Source organism: Mus caroli, unplaced genomic scaffold, assembly GCF_978045245.1.
Source record: "Mus caroli unplaced genomic scaffold, Mus_caroli_1 scaffold_10, whole genome shotgun sequence".
Classification (NCBI taxonomy): domain Eukaryota; kingdom Metazoa; phylum Chordata; class Mammalia; order Rodentia; family Muridae; genus Mus; species Mus caroli.
Genome location: NW_028227265.1, coordinates 119,455,898 through 119,480,282, shown reverse-complemented (window position 1 = coordinate 119,480,282; position 24,385 = coordinate 119,455,898). Strand labels below are relative to the sequence as shown.

Sequence of the window (24,385 nt, the reverse complement as noted above, 5' to 3'; positions counted from 1 at the left end):
AAAATGATGAGGTACTTTTGTGGCCTGCAAGTAGTCTCACAACTTCATAAGAAAATAAAGAAAACAACAGTAAGCTTTAGTATTGTTACCCCAAATAACGGCTTTATGAGTCCTTTACCATGAATACCCTAAATATTACCTTTAAGTAGGAAAATTATAAAACTTTTAATTCATATACATTTAAATTATAAAACTTCAACTATACTTGTACAAAGTATATACAAGTATAAAGTACAAAACTATATGTGTGTACAAAGAAGTATACACTTAAATCATTAAAGCTCATTTGGTAACGTGAAACCCAAAGGATCCAGGAAGTACTGTGACTAAAGCTTGTCTGCAGGTATACTGGGACAAGAGCAATGGCTCACTGCTACAGTCTCAGTCCTTGGGAGGTTAGAGGAGCAATACTGTAAATCCACAGCCACCAGGACACTGCCTCACACAAAGAGTAATGACATTATCAATTCTGATAAATAAGAATTATGGTGAATTGTTTTAAAACAAAACGAACATAAAGTTGGTATTACATTAAATATTCAATAATTTTATTTAAGTTACAATATTTAATAATTTTATTTAAGTTACAATATCACAAATGTTTCTTCAATCACTTCAACAAGTCTAATTACTTAAATAGTTTATACCCATCACTTAAGGTCCCACATCCCTCCATTTCAGTACTGCCATGGAAGTACAATTCTCAACAGATATAATCCACACATGACTGTGACTTCAACATAGTCATAAAAGCCATCTCTAAAAGCCAGAGCACCCAGTCTCTAATGAGTGTTCAGTGCATGGACAGCTACGCAATGGGTCATCGATAGGAGACAAGCTCTGGAAACACTGTCAATGCTGGATTGCAAATTCACTCAAACATTTCTCCATGAAGCATGTCTTCACCAAAACTAAGTCTTAGCTAACTTAAAGTTGCAAGGGTTTTTTTTTCCATAAAATTAATATCTTAAGTGTTTGGTGTTTAGATGATTCTCTCTCAACTTCCCCCACATTATCAAAAAACATTTGATGAACCTTAAAAACTCTTTTTGCTTAATATTTCATGCTTATAGGGGATAGATATTTGAGCCCTCAAATACAAATGCTTATTTTTATAAGTATAACTGTAACAATTCTGATTTTTTTTATTGGTATAATCCTTTTATTAGCTAAAAACTTTAATTTTTAAGTCTGGAAAATTCTGTCTAGAAAGTCAACAGTGGTGATGTTTCTAAAAGGTTTCAAATACACTTTCATATCTGAGTCAAAATTCTAGCTTCAGTATGGATACCATACAAGCACTTCTTGAAGCTGTCATAGTTGTAAGTCATAGTTATAAGTCATGTTAGGAAAAGGGTTGGGTTTTCTTTGCTTTGGCCCATTTAGTTTCCTTTCTACTTGAAAATTATTGCCTCTGGTCACTAATCCTTTTGAAGTATTGGGAGATACAATGAAGGCTACTGGTTATTTCAGCATCACTGTCTGCTGTTGTCTGATGATAACACTTTCCCCAGCCAGCAAGCTCTAAAGCAAATACTGGTTTTCCTCCTGCAGTTCACCCTTGTCTACTGAATCGGTCACCCACCTTTCTTGCAGGATTTTAAACTTTTTCTTAAGCATTCTTCTGAATATTTTAAAGTCAGTAACTCGTCTCTGGTCCTCCCCAACGATAACGTGAGATACCCCTTCAGATAAGCAGGAAACCACCTTTGCTCCATGAAACCGCAGCTCAAGGGCTGTAATACCTAATCTCGTGGCTTCAATTCTGGAACTCAAGTCATTAATAACAGCATATAAGTCCAAATAAATGGTGTAATGTCGAAACATACTGAGGGGAGAGTGATCCCAGGAATAACGACATTCTAAGTCAGCAATCACAGGGGCCATTTCTTCAGGAGTCTGCTGCTCACTGGGCTTAATTCCTAAAAACACTTCTTTCAATTGATCCAAATCTGTGTCAACAAAATAGCTATCACCATAGCAGTCATATTCACGGGCAAAATGCTGCTTTGTCGACGGGCACATGTGAATCATAAAGCGAGGTTGCCACGGCACGCATGTTTTTGTTTTAAAACACTCTAAAAGCCACTCGGGCTTGACAACATCATGTTTATCTGAAGAAATAATGTTTTTCACTCTAACGTTCTCAGAACCTGCAATAACACAGTATGTGTCCGGGCCTGCATTCTGTACTATATAACCACCGAATTCTGCAATTCTGTTCTCTAGCTCAGACTTTGGATAACCATCTAATCCACTCATAACACAAAACTCAACATCTTCAAATACATTAGAAACTTTGTTTACGTTAGAAAGGTTGGGTGCTTTTAAGTGTTCAATGATTCTAATGGCTTTCTTCGTCTTGGAGATGGGCTTCCGCCTCTTTTCTCTAGGTTCATCATCATCACCTACATGAAGGTGTTTTGTGGCAAGCTTCCCAGATGCTTTCCCCCTCAGCTGCTCCAAGTCACCCAGTGTCATACATTCATGCCACTCTTTGTCATCTCTGATCTTCTCGATGCGTGGGAAGCGCAGGGTGGAGCCAGTCTTGTACATGTCACTGGGGACGATCTCAGCTGCCTTGATCTGAACAATGACAGAGTTCTGAGGCTCTATGTACACTTCCGGCTTCTCTGTACCACACAGAATGCTACTTGGTGGAGATTTTCTATGAAAAGGCTTCCAGTATTTTGCCAATTTCAAGCCCAGGTCATAGAGTTCTTTCATGGTGTAACCAGACCCAACACGGCACAGAGTGTGGAATACAGATGGCCTGTCACCAGGAGGTGGTGTCTCTGCCACTGCACACAAAAAGTGAGACATCATGCCACCTCGTGAACCTTTACCCCAGTAGCCCCCCACAATTAGGACGTCTAATTCATCCATTAGTCCACTGACATACTCTGGTTTAATCTTTAGCCACCCTTCACCTCTTTTGTCTGGCTTATAAATGGACAGAGGGTGTTTAACCATGATCCCCTCTTCTCTCTTGTCTATGGCATCATTTAATGCATCCACTACTTCCTTCTTTGTATGAGCTTGAGTTTTCTGCACTATTTCTATTCGACCTTGTATGGGTGTGAAAGTGCTACTAAGGATATCATACCTCTTCCTAAGAGTCTCACGCCCTAGCTTCTTATTATTAACCATCAGTACATCAAAAACACAGTAACAAGTCTGTAGGTCAGAATCTTCCACCATCCTTTTGATATCAAACTTGACCCCCTTCTGCATGAAAGTCTGTGTTGTTGGGTTGTAGGCCATCATCTCACCGTCAAGGATGCATGCTTGCACATCTGTCCCGAATGCATTGTGAATAAATGGGGTGAGAGAGCCTTCCTGTGGAGATTCACCAAACTGATCGGTATAGTTGTAACCGTTTCTGGAGAAGTACCGGTACACCGTGCCATCTTTGTGCATCTGCATGCGCTCACCATCAAGCTTAGTTTCAATGTAGAAGCTCTGATGCTTCATGTCCTTCTCCACACGCTCCACATCTGCTACAGCAGCTAGCATTGGCTTAAAGGCAGAAAACAAAGTGATAGAGATGTCACTAAGCCCTACAGAGGGATCGTGTAGCTGCCTACAGACCTTTTCCAGATCTGTGGTGACGTTGTGCAACTCAACTGCATCATTGTGGAAAATGGAAAATACTGTTTGCTGACTGATACCAAGCTTTAAGTCTTTGATAATCATGCGAATCAGCCACTTTTGCTCCAGTGCTGAACTCTGGGTTATTAACTGAAGAAGGCTCTTTTTCACTAGGTCTTTTCTTTTGCCAGAGTTACTGCTGGCAACTAAGTCCAAGAGTTCATTTACCTGCTGTATGGTTAAGCTTCCTTTCTGTAAGCACCTTGGCTTCAAAACAAAGTATGCAATCATGGCAAAGTCCCCAGCATCCGTGCGAGCTCCACTGGGGGTTCGGTAATTCAGGAGCTTCTGGGCATCCTTGCCTTCTCGTGGTAAATTCAGCAATTCGATGTAGAGCTTAGCGAGCATGGTTTCTTTGATTCCATAAGCCATCCTCTCTCTTTCTAACTGAGGGAGAATGAGTCTCATTGCAGGGTAAAAAGAGTCTGTAACGTCCTTTCTGTTCTTATGAAGGGCATCATGAAATTTTCTCCAAGAATCCAAAAACTCCTTGAAGTGCCTGATTTTTTCTGCACGGTCTTTACCTTTCTGTATTCGTTCTAATGTGGAACATAAGTCTGCAAAGGGGACATGAGCTGCAACAGTTTGTGAAGTTTGTGAGGAAGCCATAGAAGCGACAACAAATCCTCCGGTTTTAACTGATAAAGCAAAAGGAAGAGTAACTTTAAGTGGCAGTTGCAATTTCTAAATATTTAAAACAATGTGCTTATAGAGGTGACTTAGATCATAATGTCAACATTCAATGGTATCCTAGCTACTGACTATTTAGCACCGAATACAAAAGTATTATTTTTAGTAATGGAAGTCAAATCAGTTGTGGCAAATTTTATTTCTATGTTTAAAAGTAAAGTCTGTTTATGTTTCTTGTTTCTTGGGTAATTATACAGCACCTAAGACAAACTAATTGCCATCAGTGATTCTAACAAATCACTTGCTCACTGAACTGGAGTCCTATTTCCTGGGCATTCTGAAATCTGAACCACAGTTGACAAAAACAGCAGCTATCCTTCTCTTCCAGTCCAAAAGGTTTATGTCTCCATTTACCTTCATTCCTTCACTGACAGCTGTCACAAACCCCTCTGCCATTCAAACCTCAACTGGAAATCACATCCCAAGACAGCATCATTTTTACCTATTTTTACCATAGATATACAAATATTAATTAATTAATTTTTGGTTTTTCGAGACAGGGTTTCTCTGTGTAGCCCTGGCTGTCCTGGAACTTACTCTATAGAACAGGCTGGCCTCGAACTCAGAAATCCGCCTGCCTCTGCCTTCCAAGTGCTGGGATTAAAGGTGTGTGCCACCACTGCCCTAATTTATAATTTTTGTTCATATTTTTCTGCCTGCTATTTCCCAAATATTCAGTGACTACACATGAGCCAGGCAGTATGATAGGTTGGCTCCTGCTTTATGACGACAGCATATATACTGTAAAGAACAAAAGGCACAGAGGTCAAATTATGCTAACACAGTGCTTTACCAAAAATAAAATCAAAATCCCAACCCTATTAATCACTGCCTTTTCGCCAAAGGTTTTGGAAATCAAGGAAATGAATGAATAGGACTTAGAATGTTCCCTAACATATGTTAACACAAGTGTGAAATTTTGTGAAGTTTTAAATATCCCTACATGTTCTACAGGAATGTATGTCAGTTACTTTAATGCAACTTAAACTATATGATAGTCAAACAAGTATCCTAAAAATAATTTCAAGTAAAATGCATGTTCCAGGAAAAACAGCTAATGCCTTATTATGTGACTTCAGACAACAGTATCTGGCCAGGCAGTGGAGATTATGAAATTCGTCATACTCTACTTCCCTACTCCTCAAAGAAAAGTCTCACATCAAGTGGCAATTTGTGCTCCCAGTGATGAATATCATATAGCTCAGATTTGTTTGTGGAACTAATTATTAAATGCTTTATGGACAAAGGAGGAGGGGATCAGGGCTGGGCTGGTTCAATAGACATCAAACATAGTGCAGCCTGCCCTGGAAACTATTCACAGCGTTAGGAGCTTACAGAGGACAAAACAAACATCACTTCTAAGTCTTATTCTTCACAGAGGAAACACAACTAACTCAGCAGGTCAGATCAAGATAAGCCCACCTGGGACTGTATCTTCTGGCATCTGTAACTACAATTTTGGTTAACTGCTTCCCTTGTTGAAGCTGGTTTGCATAACTGACTGCACCAGCCACCTGGTTCCTTTACGTGTGTACATGGTGGTGCATAATACTACAGTTATAATTTCTGTACAACGCATGTAAGATGACGTGTATTAAATACTTCCTGAATGTCCCAATACAGGTGCACTTCTATAGGTATATCTGGAGAATACATATAGTCTCGAACTTTTTCTCAACGAGCTGGAGCAAACGATTCAAGTTGCGTTTATAATAATAGTGTATTGTAGGCAATGGTGTGAATACACGTGCATCTTAAAACACAGAAAACCAAGAATTCAAATTGCTATCAAACACACACATTTTGTTCAACACCAACTACAGGAGTAAACTATTTGAATTTCTACTGTTTTATCACTCGGAGGTTTGATATTACGCTTTCCATCCCCAATAAAACAATTAAGTTCGTTGGCAGGCTTCAGGTGCTGAAGCTCAAACGCACTCAAACATTTTAACTCGTGGTAAAGTCGATGACCACAGGCTTTGGAAGGTGCCTCCATACCTGTTGCATTAGTGCTTTGCTTACCTAAGCAGCCTGTGAACCCCAACCCTGCCGAATGTAGGAGGAGCTGGGGGAGCGCGCAGGTCCCAGGTAGCTAGGTGGCAGGGCAGCGTGCAGATACAACTAAGCATCAGGACGCGATTTCTTCACCCGGTGGCTGCCACCTGAAATCAGTCCCCCGCGAGCCGGCTGCACCGTGGAAGGCGGGTGGTGACGCTGGGACGAGGCACGGGAAGGACGCAGTCTCCCTAGGACCAAGAACCTCTCTGCCTCCTCCAACCAGCCACACCACTTACTTAGCAGAGGTCGCCCCGCCTCACTCCGACCGGAAGCTGCCGCCACAAGAAGCCGGCCCGGCGTTTCCGCCAGCTGCTTTCCGCGCAGGCGCAGTGGGAACAGGCGAGCCTGGCGGCATTTAAAGGCGCAGGCAAGGCAGGGGCGGGCCGGCGCGGCGGCTCAGAGCGCCTGCGCAGCGCGCCTCCGCTGTCTCTGCCTGTAGCAAAGGATGTTCGGTCCCTTGCCGCTGGATGTCATCGTTGAGCCGAACTTGAGGAACTTGGAGCCTGGGAAGCTGCCCGGACATGACTGATTTCTGAAGCCTTCCAGGACAGAAGAGAATCATCCCACCTAAAAAGTCTAGGGCTCCAGAAAGACTTTTGCAAAATTAATTCACGTTCTGTGTTCTTGATGGCCTTTGCACTGTGCAGAAATAATACATAATAATAAAAATAATTATGTATTACATAGTAATAAATAATTCTTGGCGCAGAAACATACTTACATGGACTAAAGGCTTCTCAATGGTGCTCGGTGGTTTGGAATAAAGCTAGCTGATAGTGTTATTGAACACCTTACTGTCACTCAATAACTATACTAGATACTCAAAATAGAAGTATAAACGTACGCCCCACGTCTCAGGAACTCTTACTTTCCACTGGCAATGGTGGATATGACCTGCCCTACTCCACCAATAAGAGTTCAGAAATTATAGGCAAAGTGTGGGGAACACTTTCTTTGAAGGTGAAACTTTGCAGTCCTGGTGAGACACTAGAGTGTCAATTGCTTTCAGGGGTTGTCTAATGTGTTTACAGTGCATTTCACAAGGCTGACAGTTCAGGGCTAGTTTAAAGTGGAGCCAAATCCTACGGCTCCATGTGGCCAATTATTTTCTCTGTAGTTTCCCTTAGTCTCACGATTGTTTCCCTGTGGTGTTGCAAAGCCACACGTTACTGTACAGGAACATCAGCGGTGGTCCTACAGCTTGTACAACTCTTATACATCCGTGTCTTATTCAACTGCTCCTGCGCTCCGACGTCAGGCACAGGTCGGGCTCTGCTTTACTGATACGAGAGAACCGCAAATTATGAGCCAAGAAAAGCTATTAGTTAATTCAAAGATCTTGCTCTTATGTGTTTTTTAGCTGCATGGTTAATGGAGAACCAAATTTGTTTTATCCTCAGTGAGTGGGGAAAAAAAAAAGTAAAAAGGAAGGGCATAACTACCTGAAAGTTAGGCATGGTGGAAGAGAAAGTTTAGTGCAGATAAGAGAAAGAGCATAGCCAAGAGCAGGCACATTTGGGAGAGGAGGGGAAAAGAGGAGAGGAGAGAAAATAAGAGAAACTCCTTGTTCTCCGGAATGTGCTCCAGGCAGCAGCTGACTGGAAACGCGGAGATGTATCTTGTCCCTACGAGCTACCGTAGCGTGAAGGCGGAGCCTAGTGTCCCGCGCATGCGCAGAGGGATGCACAGGTTGGCTTCGCGCTCCCGGGAGGAAGCCGGAGAACAGGTTATGTGGGGGCCGGCGGGGGCATTTGCCAGGGACACCGCGCGCGAGCCGGAAGTGGAGGCTGCGCCAGCTGCGCCCGCCGCGCCGCAGGAGCTCCGGGCTAGACGGTGGCGACGGCGGCCCCTCGGCGGGAGGAGGACGATGAGGAGCGGCGGGGGCGGCGCGGGGCCTCGCTGCAGCGGGGAACCGGGTTCCGAGCCCGCGGCCGACTGCGCAGCCCGCCCGCGAGCCTGAGTAAGTGCGGCGGGGACGCGGGCGGGCGGGCGGCCTCCCCGACCTCCTCACCCGGCAGCCCAGATTCGGGAGCCCGTGTCTCCTCCCAGAACTGTCTGCCAGCAAACCCCGGGCTTGGGTCGGAGGGACTGGGCGCGTTTGTCTATAACAGGTGCAGACCTGCTAACCTCGCAGCTGCGGGTGACGGGGCCATAAAATCCAGAGAGTTGTCGCACACTTGAAGTCACTGGGCCTCTTTTTTTTTCTTTTTTCCATTGGTGTGAAGCGAGAATGCATCAGGGAGTTGTGCTTGGCTGAGCTGGCAACCTAAAGTAAACCTTCAGTTGTGCACTTGTCTACCAGGCAGCAGGAACCAAGTGGCACACTGGCTTTCAGTTTGAACGTTGGGTTTTGTTTTGTTTTTTGTCGATCTGCTCTGTCTTCTGGCATAAATTAGTCCTTATGTGTGTGCGTGCTTAGACATGTTCTTCTCTAAAGCACTGTTTTATCTCACTGAGAATTAATGATTGGCAGTGCAGAGTTATGTCACAACGATGCTACCAAAGACTTGACTCAGTTGAGCTGGGATTGAGTTGGACTTGCTCTGGACCTTCCGCCTTGCTATGCGTTGAAAAGCGTACGATGGAGTAACATAAGGTCACTGCCATCAGGGAACTCCCAGCCTATATAAGCAGGCTCATCAACCCCTTAGTAAATAGTGCCACATGAGTCGGCCCAGACTACAGGATGGAACTGGTGACACTGGGGACAAGGTCCGAGGAAAGCTTGCTGGAGAACCTGTAGTCTGAGCTGGGTCTCCATAGAAAAATAAAGCTTCACTCTAATAACTTGAGTCACTGCCGTGATTTAACTGGGATTTGCAGTGCTTACTGAGACTTGCTTTGCTGTGATAGATAATAAAATGCTTGAATTTTGACTCAGAGGTGGCAGCATTTTATCACCACATCCTGGAAATAGGTTATTAGAAAGACCGGGCAAGCAGAAGGCTAGCTGACTTCTACGTGTACAGCCACAGGTAGCACTTGGCCTGCTGCCTTTCTCCGAAACGTTGGATGCTCTCCCAGACAGTTCAGAAACTCAGACACTGGGCTGTCAGTCTTTGTTTCTCTAGTTCGTTCATCCTCCCAAGATTCCAGTTTCTTATAATTGTTGATTTGCCTCAGGAGAACCTGAGGCCCCTAAAACACCCCACTTTAGATCTAGGGCAAGCACCAGTTCTTGTAATTAAAATGTTTGGTGAGTGGCAGGCTTCCTAATACCTTATTATATAGTACATGCCACTTAGTCTTACAAGTCTTAGATCGTAAAGTAATGTGTATTCCAAGCGTCAGCTTGCTAGAGGTGCAGTGTTTCCCACAGCAAGAGCAACCTACATTCAGAGTGAGCCTGGGAGCTCAAGGCCGCCTATGAAGTCTGCTTAATAAAAGGCAATAAATACCAACTTATGGTAACATCTAAAACGTGTCCTGTTTGCAGTAGCCTATCACTCTACAGTCTAACATGAGTGTTTACATTTTCCGGCTTGAGTTTCTTTTTGATGTTTACCATTTTATTACTTACAGATCTTTATGATCACAGAACAATTTGTCATTGACTTCCCTGGTGGCAGTCACTTGTCATCCAAATTTTTGCCTAAGATGACTGCATTTGCACAGCCTTTGGGGTTTCAAGAGGGAAAGCACGAAAATGTTACTAACTTCTACCTGGTGTAGTTTTAAAATGTCCCCTTCACAGGTTCCCATGCACCCTGGACCCTCCAGCCATCTTCCCAGACAGATCCTGTCCATCTGTCCCCTAGGCCTATTAAGACACACTTACTCATTATTGATGGCATGTGGGTACCATCAGGGAGCTGGATAGCTCCTTCTGTGGCTTTGCCAGCACAGCAAGAGCAGCTATTTGTGTTTGCATTTCAGCTGTGCGTCTGGCAAAGGTCAGAACCTCCTCCCCAGTGCTGAGCAGCAAAGGAGAAAAGTGGATGTGAGAATGGAGTTCTGGGTTCCATGAAATGTGGTTGGAATGTGTGGATTCCCTGTGGAGTGATCAATGAGCATCTTGAGGTTGTCCCCTTATGATGTAGTTATCAGCAGTGATCTGTGCTCTCTATTCCAGTCTTCAGACAACTCAGCTTTGTAATTCACAGAGGGAGATTTCAGAGATCTCTTGATGTTGGTAGAGAGTCAGTTAACAAATGCAAACTGCACCTTTTCCACTTTAAAATGGATTAAGTAGAGAGTAATTTTATTTGTGGGATAGTTTTAAACTTTATAAACTTGACTGTGGTAAAGAAATAGATCTGTCAAGTTTCCTATCTAGTTGATACCACATTGACAGTTAAAATCTATACACTCCTCCATTTGAGCTTCAGTTACTCATATAATTGTTACTCTTTAGGGTGAAATGTTACAGGATAAAGAACCTCATAGGACTTAACTGCTCTAATTTCCTTTCTGCTGGCCTTGCCAAGTGTGTATTTAGATTATTCTGAGTCCTTTATGTTTCTATGAATAATTGTGCTAAGTGGTTATAACTAAGTGGTACAGACAGCTGCTTAATGGAAAGTAAAGAATCCTAGCCCTGCAGTTAGCTTTGTCCTGTTTTAAAATATTTGCTCAAATTTTCCGTGATATATTTTGTGATGGACAGGTAGTCAAAGTTTGAGTTGTTTTGCTGTATTATGGATGGTTGTGGTCTTTGATTTCCTTACTCTGCCCTGTAATTGCGTGAATTTGTGTTAGGCTGGGGTGGTCATAAGTGTATGTCTGCCATGCATACACCTCAAAAGTTGTTTGCGGTGTACTCAGCAGATCATGAGCCATACAACAGAGAAACAGTGGCACATTGATCATTGTTCAGCTTACAAATTTTAAGCAGCAGGATTCAGAGTGGCATCATATGGCGTTGTCCTGGGTCTTTAAGTGGTGTAACAGTAAGATGTGTTGGCGTCTAATAATCACTGCTTAGAGACAGCTGGGAAGCTACCTGCTGTAATAGTATTTTATTAGGGCTTTCTGGCCATCTACCTTCCAAATAAGAGACACAGAAACCTGGTATTTTTATTTATAAGCTGTAAGCCTAGAGTGGGCAGGTTCTGAGCTTTTCAAACTTAATCCCAGCCATGGGCCACTTGTTACTTGCTGCTTAAGTCTCACCCATGAGACTTGCTCTATTCCATGTGTCCTCAGGGCAAGCTTCTCTTGGCCACATGCTCATTGTCAATCTTGCCTAATGGCAACCTCTTCCTCCCTCTGACTTGTCTTTTCTTCTCCCTCATGGTCTCTCTCTGAGACCTCTCACTGGATCCTAAGTCCTGCCTTTCTGTCTTCTCCAGACAGTCATAGAGTTCAGCCTTTTATTAACCAGTCAGGGATTACTGAGGACCATTCTTTACAGCACATGGGTTAACACTTGCCTCAAGTCTGGGTTGCAGTCTGGCTTCTGAGTACACAAAGCACAAGACTAACCCTAACAACTTGTGGTAATCTCCAGTGGGTCAGATGGGTTTGACAGCACCCCCCGGGCCACAGCGGTATTCTAAACGGTAGGCTTAACTTTGATACTGAGCTCTTTTTGAAGCACCAGTTTCTAAGATGGTTAAATGTTTTGTTTCTTCCTTTATGTGTGCAGGAACCTGTGGAGGCCAGAAGAGGAATTGGGTTCCCTAGGACTAGAGTAGTTTGGAGCAACCATGTGGGTGTTGGGAGTTGAATGAACAGTATAATCATTGAGCCCTCTCTCCAGCCCCTAGGTATATTTCTTAGAAATAACACCATTTGTATCTTTCAAGGACATACATCAGTAAGGTAGCACGGGGTGATGAGGTCAGATAAGCATGACCAGTGTGCTTAGTATATTATGTAGCTTTCCTTATACCTCACTGAAGCACCTTAACTAAGGGACAGAGATTGCATGGCAGTAGCAGAAGCCCTGATGGCAGGGGTAGGCTATATAGTAGCTTCTTATGTGGCACTCACCAGAAAGCACAGAGCTTCTTGGGGCAGAAGTCATGCTGAACTGTAACTTTCAAGGTCCACACCTAGTAGGCCTACATCCACCAGCCAAGCCCCAGGTCCAGAAGTCTCCTAAAACAGTGCCACCATCTGTGGAGCAAGTGCTGAAACCTGTGAGGCTGTGGGAACATTGCACAGCTAAATCATAGCTGAGTGTGCCCATCTTAGACATAAAGACAGGAAGCATCCAGAGCACTGGAGATGCTGAGGACAGGTATGTGGCTTGAAGGAACTCACCAAGTGACTACTGTTAGTATTTGATGCATCCTGATCACAATTCTGATGCAGTGTAAGACATAGTTGATAGTTCATGTTTGTATCTCAGGAACAGTTCTCTTACAAGAAAACAATCCTGTCTACCCAGGCTTTGCATTATAATATATTCCACGTGTTTTGTTTCCTAAGAAGTGCTTGCTAACCGCAGTGCCGTATGTACCCCAGAATGCTCTACATAAAGCAGGAGTTAGTGTAATTGCTGTTTTCTCATCCTCACACATGTCACACATATTACAGCTGGATGTATACTCTTGATTGTGTCATGTATGGTTGGTGGCATTGGTAATGTAATACGCAAATCCTAGCATGCCATACTTTTTTGAGCATTGTTAATATGATGTTTGAGCTGTCAGTGAGGCATCAGGTATAGGAGAACAGATGGAAAATGTAAAGAACAGACATGCTAGGCTAGTAAGGACAAATTCATTCTGGAGTGGGCTACAGTCTTGAGAATGAAACCACTTGGGGGAAACAGAACAGAAGTGCTTGCTTCTGTTTTGTAATAACAATACCTGAGAAAATTAGTGTTAAAAGGCAGAGAAATCTTGTGGCTCATAGTTATAAAAGTTCACTCTGCTCCTTGTTTTTGCCATACAGGGCAATATGCTGTGGAAGGGCCTGACTAATAAAGAAGACTGTGTACTCGTAATGTCCTAATTTCCTTGTAGCAGGCCCACTTTCTGAAGCCCTGTGTCATTCCGAGGGATGTTGGGGACAGCCACATCCAGACTGTATTAGCAGTAAGTGAGCAGACATTACATGGAGCCTGATAGTGAGGAAAGGGTCTGAGGATGGTGGATATTGGAGTTGTCGACGGTGGTTGCCACTTTAATCAACTGGATATGATGGCCAGTGAGGTTTGTTCTTGAGTCTTAAGAGCTCACTCAGATTCTCAGGAGTTTCATGGAATTAGCCTGCCCTTCTCTGGTTTCCAGAGAAATAAGCCTGAAGGTTAACTAAGTCCACATAGTGATGCTTTTCAGAGACACGTGATACTGTCAGGTCATGTCTGACAACATGGCAAGGATAGTATTGAGAGAGATGAGATGAGATATTCTCTTAGACCCAAGCTGACATCACACAGAAGCGATGTACAAGAATGGCATGGAAGAGGTCAGTGCTTCCAGTGGACAACCTCCACTGTTGGTAAAGATCCCAAGGATGAGCAAGCCATCCCGTCTGAATGCATCCCAGCATGCAAAACACCTTCATAGATGCTGACTCTTCTCTGCTGACACCTCATAAATGATTTGCCTTGGTGCATACATACTTTGAGGGACAGTTGCTGACCTCAGCCATTTTCCATGAGAGTCTTGGGTTAGCTGGGTGTTTTACACTCTGGCAGACCTAAATACTACACAAGGCATGAGCCAAGCTCTGCATTATTTAGTGGTGTTGACTAGAATGCCATGTTGGCACCAAGTGTATCTTTCCCATTGGTATAGCTCAGGTATAGTGGAAAGATGACACGATACCTGAGAGGGAGTAGGTCCCACACAGTGTAGTTGTTCTCTGTCATGTTAAAAGTCCATGGTGTAGGACCCAGCTCCCAGCAGAGGACTGGCTATTACATTTTGGCAATCAAGGCATCCAGCTCAGAGAAGCCCTCACTTAAACTTGGCTTGTCTGTAGCCTTTCACTGTCCTCGTAACCAGGAAAGACCTCATCAACAGGATGCTTTGCACAGCTAGTCATAGTGCTCCACAGAAGCTCAGCCAGTCACAGTGCTCCACAGAAGCTCAGCTAGTCATAGTGCTCCACAGAAGCTCAGCCAGTCACAGTGCTCCACAGAAGCTCAGCCAGTCACAGTGCTCCACAGAAGCTCAGCCAGTCACAGTGCTCCACAGAAGCTCAGCCAGTCACAGTGCTCCACAGAAGCTCAGCCAGTAGCCTGCCCTTCTCTGGTTTCCAGGGAAATAAGCCTGGAGGTTAAATGCTAAACAGGGAGCTTGGGTTAACTCCGAATCTGGTTAACAGCTAGAAGCAGGGCACTCACCTAATGCAGTTGACTGAGTCCTGGCAGCATTCATTTCCACCGTCAGAGCACCTGGGCTTTATGTATTGATAGTGCATCTCAATGGAAGCTCAGAGTAACTGCTTAATGACAGTTTCTCCGAATTTAGAAGACTACAAACCCTTCTCGAAATTACATTCACATGATGGAGTTCCTTTAAGAGTATCTTTAAGATAGATGGTGGAATAATAAGGCAGAGAGAGATTGCCAATTGGCTGTGTCATGTGGTATCATTTTGATCCATAGTCTGTCAGCTCAAAGGAAATAGCCATGCATGCTCATTCTGTTAATCTGCTCTAAAAAACTGAAGTTCTCTTTGTCTTCTTCAAAATGGGCTCATAGTTATGTTTATCGTATTTTGTTATCATAATTATGTTATCCTCTAAGGTGACATGAATAAGGAAGGTTTGGTGGAGGAAAGTTTATTACAGTTAATCAGTTATACACTCAGACAAATGGCCTAAGACTCACTGCTCAGAGTAGGCCTCAGTTTTATAGCAGACTGATGATTTTAAAACATTACTAATTATTGGTAGGCATTTTAGTCTTGAGGGCATAGCCATGCGGGATAGAGTATTTAGACAAGAGAAGGGGCTCAGAGCTGTGGTAGCTGAGGATCATAACCGTAGAGTAGCTTAATCAGTTGTAAATATGGGTTTGAGCTTCACTATGTGCTTCGTCTGTATGTTGGCCTTTCTGTTTCCCCTTACAAGTTTCTCTCTTTTCTTTAATAAGAACTTTGACTTGAAAAGTAAGTCATCTTATTGCTAATTATTCAGTTGCAAGAACACTTTTTATAGTCATGTGTTTCTAGATTTTTATTGTCTTACACATACTAAGTAAATTCTTATATTGACAATTAGCTTCAACCAAAACCAGAAAACTGTAGAGCCAAAATATCCATTATAGGGGCAAATGGAATTATCATATCTATGGCATTATAAGTGTTTTTATTCATTTTATTGCTGACCAGTCTTAAGTAGGAATTATTTTAAATCTCATTTTATTGAGAGTATTCAGACAAGAACTAGGTGACAAATCAGGAGGCACTCAGTAGGACTGAGTGGGACAGTAGGGTTTCAGTAAGGTTGCTTTTTCCTACTAAGGTAGAGTGGAATTAGATGACAGATTGGGAGTTTATTCAAAGGCGTAAGGGCAGTAGGTTACAGCGTGCTTTTGCCTGCTAGATCCCTAAAATGAGCCTTGAGTCTTTTATTGTTGGCCACTTATCAATGACAACTCTATCAGATGAATAGGTGGCTATTTTATTTAATAAAATAACAATAAAGATTTTGACTTTTTAAAACTGAAATCTTTAATGGTATCTTACCAAATTTTGCAGTACTCTAATGTGCATGTGTGTGTCATTCCAAACCTTTAAAACAAGTTTTGGGTCTAGTTAAATTTGTTACCATCACTTTTTCTCTTACTTTGCAGAGCTGGGGATCAAGTCCTAGGCTTTCCATGTGCTAGGTGGTTTCTCATTGACCTGTATGTGCTTCCTCCACATATTTTATATTTCATATAAAGTTGAAACCAATGACCTAAGCTCACGTGACCATGTGTCCTCACATGTGTCTTCAGACTCCACTGCTGCATGTGAGCTGTTGACAGGAGACAGGAGAGCATAAAATAACCCAGCCACCCAGTACACTGGTCTGCTGTGTGGGCTTTGCACTGCACCCTGTTGGTCCACTTTGGCCAAGCCAGATTTAATAACTACTGTGCTTGGGTATTTTTTTTTTAACTTTTGTTTTTATTTGACCTTCAATGCTTCTTTTCCTGTAATAAAGTTTGCTACAACTGGATGGCAGTGTTATTTCTGGGAATCTAAGAAAAAGGATTATGCTGTTGTTTCATGTTCAAAATGATTCATTTGAATAAAATTCAAGCATGAGGACTAAGAGGGTGGGAGGGGTTCATTGCCTAGCATGCCTGGCTGGGTTTAGCTCCCAGCACCACATATAACCGAACATTATGGTAGAAGCCTGTAATCCTGCACTTGAGACTTCGAGGCAGGAGGAACAGAAGTTCAAGACCATTCTTGACAGTATGAAACAATAATAAAAACTCATCTACGAAATAGCAGACTCTTTCGACCAATCTATAAGTTTATTTTTGGCAGTAAGCCATTAAATACTCTTGGTAGCTTATTAGCACTTTTAAAAGCATTTAAGGAAACTTACAAATTGTCTCAGGTTCTTTCTTGTGTATGATAATATGCATAAACGTTATCTCTGAGCTACAGTCTAAGCTACACTGGCCTCAAGCTCAGGTTCCTCCTCATCTCAGGGAGCTCACCTGGGGAACTGTAACACAAAACTGCCTGGCAGAGCGTAATCTTCACTCTGGTCGTTACTCCTTACTGCCGTCTGGGGGGTGGGGGGTGTCTCTTCACTTATGGTAGTTACTGTTTCAGGGCTCTGTATCACTGTTGTGTCTAGCACATCTTCTTGCGTCCACTATCTCTGGTTCTCAGGATCTGTGTGCATTCATAACAACTTGACTTTGTTAGCACAAGCTCTTTTGCTGACCCATGACTGATCTCATGGAGGAGCATAGAAGTGTGTTATGTGCTGCAGTGAATTTCTCACAGCACTCGCAATCGGATGTGTATTCAGTCTGATATAGAAGATTAAGGTTTTTCTGGAAGTAATACAATATTAGAGTAACTTACCTTGGGTTGGTTTTGGTAGGTTAAAACTTGTTAGTCCTCTCTTTATAAGTACAGTTTGCCCAGGACAAGTATTTGTCTCTTAACCATCCATATTCCATGAATTTGTTTCTTTGGCCCTGACTGTTCCTTTTTTTTGTTTTGTTTTGTTTTGTTTTTTTTTTTTGTTAAAGAAAGGGGTTTGAAAGAAGGAAGGGTAGGAGGGACTCCAAGAAGTAGCATGCTACCTCCTGACTTCTTGTAGAACTAGGACGGCAACCAGAGAGCCAAGCCTTCATCTCGTCATGTGTGAAGCTGGGAATGGCATTTAAAAGCTTTGTTTGCTGTTGTTTTGTTTTGTCAAATCACTGAGAATACACGAATGAAAACCTGGAAGCTGGTAAGCACCATTTCACAGTGGATGGGTTTGGTGAATTGGTTCGGACTACAGGTTGGGAAGATGTAGAATGGGGCTGACAGGGAGTTGTAATGACCCAGAGTGAGGTAGCTCCTAGAGAACCAAGTGCTTTTCATGGTGGACCTGACCTTGAAGTAGAGGTGCTTGCTGAGTCACTGTTTCTCTCTGTGTCTTCTAGGATACCTACGTGGAGCTACCATGGAAAAATCCTGGATGCTGTGGAGCTTCATTGAAAGATGGCTACTGGCCTTGGCGTCCTGGTCTTGGGCTCTCTGCCGCATCTCTCTGTTACCTTTGATAGTGACTTTTCATCTGTATGGCGGCATTGTCTTACTTTTGTTAATATTCGTGTCAATTGCAGGTATCTTATATAAATTCCAAGATGTCTTGCTCTACTTTCCAGAACAGCCATCTTCTTCCCGCCTTTATGTTCCCATGCCCACGGGTATTCCCCATGAAAACATTTTCATCAGAACCAAAGATGGAGTGCGCCTGAATCTGATCTTGGTGAGATACACTGGAGACAATTCCCCCTATTGCCCGACCATAATTTATTTTCATGGAAATGCCGGCAACATAGGCCACAGGTTACCAAACGCACTGCTTATGCTGGTGAACCTCAAAGTGAATCTTGTGCTTGTTGATTACCGGGGGTATGGGAAAAGTGAAGGAGAAGCCAGTGAAGAAGGACTGTATTTGGATTCTGAAGCTGTACTAGACTATGTAATGACGAGACCTGACCTCGATAAGACAAAGGTTTTCCTTTTTGGCCGCTCCCTGGGAGGAGCAGTGGCCATTCACTTGGCTTCTGAGAATTCTCACAGGATTTCAGCCATCATGGTGGAGAACACATTCCTAAGCATACCACACATGGCCAGCACTCTATTTTCATTCTTCCCAATGCGTTACCTTCCTTTATGGTGCTATAAAAATAAGTTTCTGTCCTACAGAAAGATCTCCCAGTGCAGGATGCCTTCTCTCTTCATCTCTGGCCTCTCTGACCAGTTGATTCCACCCGTGATGATGAAACAGCTCTACGAGCTCTCTCCATCTCGGACTAAGAGATTAGCCATTTTCCCAGATGGGACGCACAACGACACATGGCAGTGCCAAGGCTACTTCACTGCACTAGAACAATTTATCAAGGAAGTGATCAAGAGTCATTCTCCCGAAGACATGACAAAAACATCATCCAATGTCACCATCATCTGATGCCATCCTCTTGATGGATGCCTTGGGTTTCAGTGTGTGGAGAATGATGTCTTTTCTGGGTGTGTGTTCATACTGGTCTGCACAGTGACTCTGAGCTTTGAAAGGCCTCAGCACTCCATTCTGATGATCTGTAACTTTCCAAATTTTCAAACTGGGCTTCTTAAGAGTGCTTGATATTCTCATCAGAACTCCAGCCTAGTGAAATACCCTTAACTTTAGTTTAACACGCTGGTTTGATAGATGTCATCCAAAAGGTTCTTGCTGGTTAAGTGGTATAATCTAAGTTGTACTCAGATGGAGGTACAAACAAGAAACCTTCAGGTGTCTGTCTTTCCTTTAGTGATTATTGGGACAATCACGGTTAGCAAGCAAGTGCTGCTGCGTTTTCACCTTAAACATTAAGATGAAGTGCATGGTGGTGTTTTATTCTTGACTTATGCAATGCGGTGTTTTTAATGTAAATAACACTGGTCACATGCCAATGTATATGGTTTCCTGGGTTATATCTATTTTTATGTAAACTCTATTTTGTTTCGGTTAGGAATGAGTGTGAGGCCTGTGGGCAGATTCCATGTTCTGCTGCTACTGAGATCCGGCTTTTTCCTAATAATAAACAGGACCTTTTTCCAATATAGATGTACTGTGTTTTTGTTAGGAGCTGTCTGGATCGTGGCTAGTGAGATAGGAGGCTAGCATCTTACTACAGCTTTCTTTGTATATTGAACTTTTTAACATTAATGATTTTGGTTGCAGACGAAATTTTAGCCTCTGTCAGTTTGTGAATCTTCAGCTAAACAGTAACAGCCACAGCAAGGGATAGAACTAGCTGATGGTTGAGTGAGGATAACTCAACACGTGTGCAACAGCCTTATGCAATGCTTTCATCGGAATGAAGTCCCAGTACCTAGAATGTGCCTGACCTGACAGAGGCAAGCATCATTTATTGAACTTTTTGGAAGTAAATTTCAGAATGAAAGAAAAACAAAAAAGCAAATAACCAAGTATGGCTTAATATTGCAGTTCTGTGTAATGGGCTATATAACGTCTTAGGGGAATTTGTCAGGTTTTTTGTCCCAGCCTATTACACATGGAGCAATTAAGGAGCTGTAGGTGGGAAGTTGTGAGCCCTTTAAGCCTGGAAGCATTTAGTAACCTTCCAGGCAGGAGGTGGAACCTGCCAGCTCCTTTCCCACAGTCCTCACCAGGTAGCTGTGCTTGAGCCCTTGCACACTAAGTCAGCTCCCACCCATGACTGCAGATAGCTTGGCTGTATTATTGACCTTCCACAGCAGCTAGAGCACAGTGATAATGAGTCAGTCGTCTCGACCTTAATTTACAACTTTCCAGGAACATAGGGCTAGAAGTACTTTTTGCCAAGTAGCATTCTTAGCCTTCATTTTATGCCAATGTTTAGAAAACAATAATGTATAGCAAGTATAATTTCTAAAGAATAATGCTTTTCTATAAATTATTAATTGTAAAGAGTCTTGTTTTTTAAAGAGTTGGTAACTCGTCGTGGAGGGTGTATTTTGTATGTGTAAATTCACCACAATTAAAGGCTGCTTTTCATCTTGTCAATCTTTGCTATGTAGAATGACTGCTGAATAGTAATCTGCTGAAAGGGCAATACGTAGCAACGGACAGGATGTAGACTTGAGCTGCCATGGCTTCCTCAGTTAGTTTTTACACTTACAGAGTACTGTGTTGGAGTCCTGTTTTCATTACTCCCTCGGCCTGGAGGAGTTTACCAATGTGTTGTATCATCCACTGAAATGGAACAGTTGCTCCTTCCTTGCTGTTTGCTGTTTTCTGTTCAGCTTTTGCTGACTGGGACTTGTGGGGTGGAAGAACAGCATTCAGTTATACTACCTTGCTCTCCTAGAGAGAGTACTTCACTTCCGCAGAGACAGCTATGTTTAAGGATGTAGAACATCTCTCATTACCAGCTATGTGTTTGATATGATTTCCTTAGATGAGTAGGATAGAAAACAAACTCAAACTTTCGAGGGCCGTGATAGACCCGGGCATCATTTCTGCAAGCTCTCATTTGGTCTCTGAAACATGACTACTGCAGGAGTCACTCCTTCACTTCAGACTCCTCATTGGTGGGAATGGTCATGGTCTGTCAATCTCTAACTCATTGAGAAATGAGAGAAATGGATAAGCTTAGAAAAGTCTTAAATTCCATATTTTAAAGAATAATAGAGTGAAACTTAAGAAAAAAGAATTGTACAGAGAATACTGCATACTAAAAGAAGAATGTATTTGTTACAGACTAAAGGAATAGACTAGAAACCACTTGACAGCAGTTCATGAGGTGGATGGACAGAAAACTTCAGAACACAATTTTAGATCAGAGCCCTAACATAAGATGACCCTTGTCAGCCTCATGTAACTGTCTTAAGGTTTTGACTGTGATGACACATCCATTAAACGTTGCTTTAAAATGGGTCATGCAACAACTTAAGTTGGCCGGATACACTTATGGAAGGACTAGAGACACTTAAATGTTGAGACAGATCATGGTTCTAGTAACATCACTGGAGGGATGGCATGGGTGTCCCTGAAGTTAACACCTACTGAGGCTTGCCCTTCTGTTAGGCTTGGCTTGGTTGGGAGTAGACCTGATAGAGATGATTAAAGCTATCTTAGATAGCTTTCACATGGGTCACATATCAGATAGCTTGCATATCAGATATTTACATTATAATTCATAACAGAAAAATTATATTTATGAAGTAGCAACAAATAATTTTATGATTGGAGAGTCACAACAGCATGAGGGAACTGTATTGAAGGGTCACAACATTGGCAAGGTTAAGAACCATTGCTCTAGGCCATCATTGACATACTTGAGCCCTCTGATACTCCCTCAAGCCTTTTTCCTATTGTGTTTGACAATTATATATTTTAAAGAGAACTACAAAGAAAAATTAGTCATAAGTAACTCTTTTGGAATGTTTACTTAAATTTAGGTATTGTCATGTGACTCAGGTAAAGTTAGAATTGACACAGAACAGGGGTCTATTTTTTAGCTTGCTAGAGTAGAAAATGCAAAACTATATTCTCATTGCATATGTACCTCCCTCCCCCTCATCGGAAGCACTGCTGCCTTGTGTGTTAGGCAGGCAGTCATCTTATTCTAGTCAACATTTGCCAATGATACAGAGATACCTCCATTTATATTTTGTATTTTAAGAAAGTAGATTAAAGATAGGACTGTATAACCCACACTTTTTGACAAAAAGTGCAATATAAACATATAGCGGGTGTGTGTGCAACATCATAACAATTTCTGTTGGTACAAGGTGTACTAAAGTTCATCTTCCATATAGGAGCATTCAGTATGAAGTAAATTAGTCCAGTTTCATAATCTGAGCCATAATTTTGTTATTGCCATACTTTCTTTGAAATAGTAATAAAATTTTATAACTCAAAATTTAATGTCCTCTTAACTATGCGCTACCCATGGCAAGGAAACATTGTGGGGTTTTGTGGTTGGTATTTAGTCCAGACTTTTTTTTCTTTCCCACATTTCTCTTAAGGTATACTTTCTATTTTTCTGTACTGACATGCAATAAATTGATACATGAACAGCTTGATTATTGTCAGATAGTTTGTACTCAGTCTTTTAAAAAATTCTATCCATGTACAGTCTATCGTAGGTCATTAAGTTATCTAATGGCTCAATAAAACCATGAGTTTCACTGAAAGTAGTGAATCTTATTCTAACCGTGTGGATGAAAATGTTTGCATTTCCTTTTCCCAAGAATATGGCAGTCCTTCGTGCATCTAATTTAGGCTGATGGCAAAAACGATTTCTACATATGTGCTGTTGTTGAGTTCCTAAGCCCCAAACATCTCTTCAGCCACATGGGTGTTGTTGGACTGTCTCCTTGTCTTCAGACTTCACAAAGTACTTTTCTAAGAAATATTGATAGTTGTTTTCCTCCCTTGTGTTTTAGTTGATGACTCCAGATGATGAAAATGTTCTTACAGCTAGCTATTAGGGTCTGTAACTTGCTTTCCCTAAAAGGACACTTTTGTATTTGTGTAGTGTCCACCCAAGATGGATGGTTGGAAGTACATGGCATGTCTTAATGCATCCTAACGAAGTGTCAGGATGAATCACTTCTGCAGACTGTCCTGCTGTGAGAAGATGCCAGGAAACCAGCACTCCTGTGCTGTTAAAGATACCCAGCCTGGACTTAGGAAGTAGAAGACTTTGGATTGCTGCTTTGAGCATTTCATATTTAGTCTTCAACTTGTCCTTAACTTCCTGCAACATTCTAAAAAGTTAGGAAGTTGATAGGGATGGAGAAGATGGTACTTAAGTGCCTAGAAACAAGGCCTAGGTGTTAATGGGCTCTTGTCACCAAGCCTTCATCATAAGCTTTTATAGCAGGTGAGTAACTTGGCTTGGGGTACTCACAGAATTTTTCCCTCCACCACATCCCACAGCACTCAGTCAATCTAGAATATCTTTGCTAATTTACTCAATGAATCGCCTTGAAAAATAATATCCATGTTGGAATAGATTAGAATTGCTGAAATTTGAATCCAAAATGGACTCACTAGAGCACTCCAAGGAATTGCCAAGAACTGGGATTTAGAAGTTTGTATGTGACAAACTGAATTTACTTAAGTTGCATGTGTGGCTTCTTGCAGAGGCCCAGCACACTCAAACCTCATGCTTTCTTAGTTCTCTTATAATGACTGAGACTGGAGGAGTGGCTGAGAAGTCCTAAAATGCTTCCTGATGAATTGAGAACCAAGTTGCTGTGTCGTCCTCTCCACGATTCTGCAATAGCAGTGCAGAAGTTGGACCTGACGTTTATTGAGACCTTGTGATCAGTATTTCCATTCTGTCATTTTTAAAAGTTCTTTATTTCACGTGTATGGATGTATTACCTGCAAGTATGTCTTTCTATGGACCATATGTATTGTGCTGTCTGAGGACAAAGGAGGGCATCCGATCCCTTGAAACTAGAACTGTAGGTGTTTGTGAGCTGGCAAGTTGGTGCTGGAAATCAAATCCAGGTTTTCCAAAGAAGCAGCAAGTGTCCTTAGTCATTTAGATGTGTCTTCGACCGCTGTTTTGCCATTCTTATAATTGAAGGGTCTACTAACTCAATCCTAGCCTTGAAGGCTATCCCTCCACCCTCTATCGTGGGTGTTCGGTGGCTGCATCTCAGATTGAAGTTTGCCTTTCCTGTCTGTTGGCTCCTTCATAAAGCTGTTTCAAACCACACCTTTTATTCATAAACTGGACTCATTCTTTTCTGATGGAAGCCTGGTGCTTGTGTCTGTAAGTGTCTCTGAGACCCTGACGGTGTTGTGGAAGCCCAGGGCATGTCTTTTCTTTCTTTGAATATCCGTCACATTCAACCTAATGTTGGCTATACTCAGGTCTCTGTTACACACTCTTGTTTTCCCTTTC

The 24,385-nt window shown here is 42.4% G+C and overlaps 2 protein-coding genes across 4 annotated transcripts; one reads left to right on the top strand and one right to left on the bottom strand.

The window, feature by feature from the left end:
* Window positions 1-538: 538 nt before the first annotated feature.
* Lig4 (DNA ligase 4) lies at window positions 539-8,016 on the bottom strand. Of its 3 annotated transcripts, none has more exons than XM_029480935.2 (3): window positions 7,845-8,016; window positions 6,367-7,041; window positions 539-4,289 (listed from the first exon to the last, which is right to left on the bottom strand). In XM_029480935.2, exon 3 carries the CDS (start codon window positions 4,258-4,260, stop codon window positions 1,525-1,527), a length of 2,736 nt encoding a protein of 911 aa, XP_029336795.1. In that variant the 5' UTR covers window positions 4,261-4,289; window positions 6,367-7,041; window positions 7,845-8,016; the 3' UTR covers window positions 539-1,524. The 3 variants fall into 3 exon arrangements, with proteins under 3 accessions (XP_029336795.1, XP_021025932.1, XP_085700347.1); XM_021170273.3 differs by lacking the exon at window positions 7,845-8,016 and adding an exon at window positions 7,124-7,756; XM_085844221.1 differs by lacking the exon at window positions 7,845-8,016 and having other exon boundaries at window positions 6,639-7,756.
* Window positions 8,017-8,087: 71 nt separating this feature from the next.
* Window positions 8,088-22,547, top strand: Abhd13 (abhydrolase domain containing 13). The gene is made up of 2 exons (XM_021170963.2): window positions 8,088-8,362; window positions 17,912-22,547. Exon 2 carries the CDS (start codon window positions 17,932-17,934, stop codon window positions 18,943-18,945), a length of 1,014 nt encoding a protein of 337 aa, XP_021026622.2. The 5' UTR covers window positions 8,088-8,362; window positions 17,912-17,931; the 3' UTR covers window positions 18,946-22,547.
* The last annotated feature ends 1,838 nt before the right edge of the window (window positions 22,548-24,385 follow it).

What these genes read in the sequence shown, in the direction of transcription:
- Lig4 (XM_029480935.2), bottom strand. Translation starts at nt 4,260, where the DNA reads ATGGCTTCCTCACAAACTTCACAAACTGTTGCAGCTCATGTCCCCTTT.
- Abhd13 (XM_021170963.2), top strand. Translation starts at nt 17,932, where the DNA reads ATGGAAAAATCCTGGATGCTGTGGAGCTTCATTGAAAGATGGCTACTG.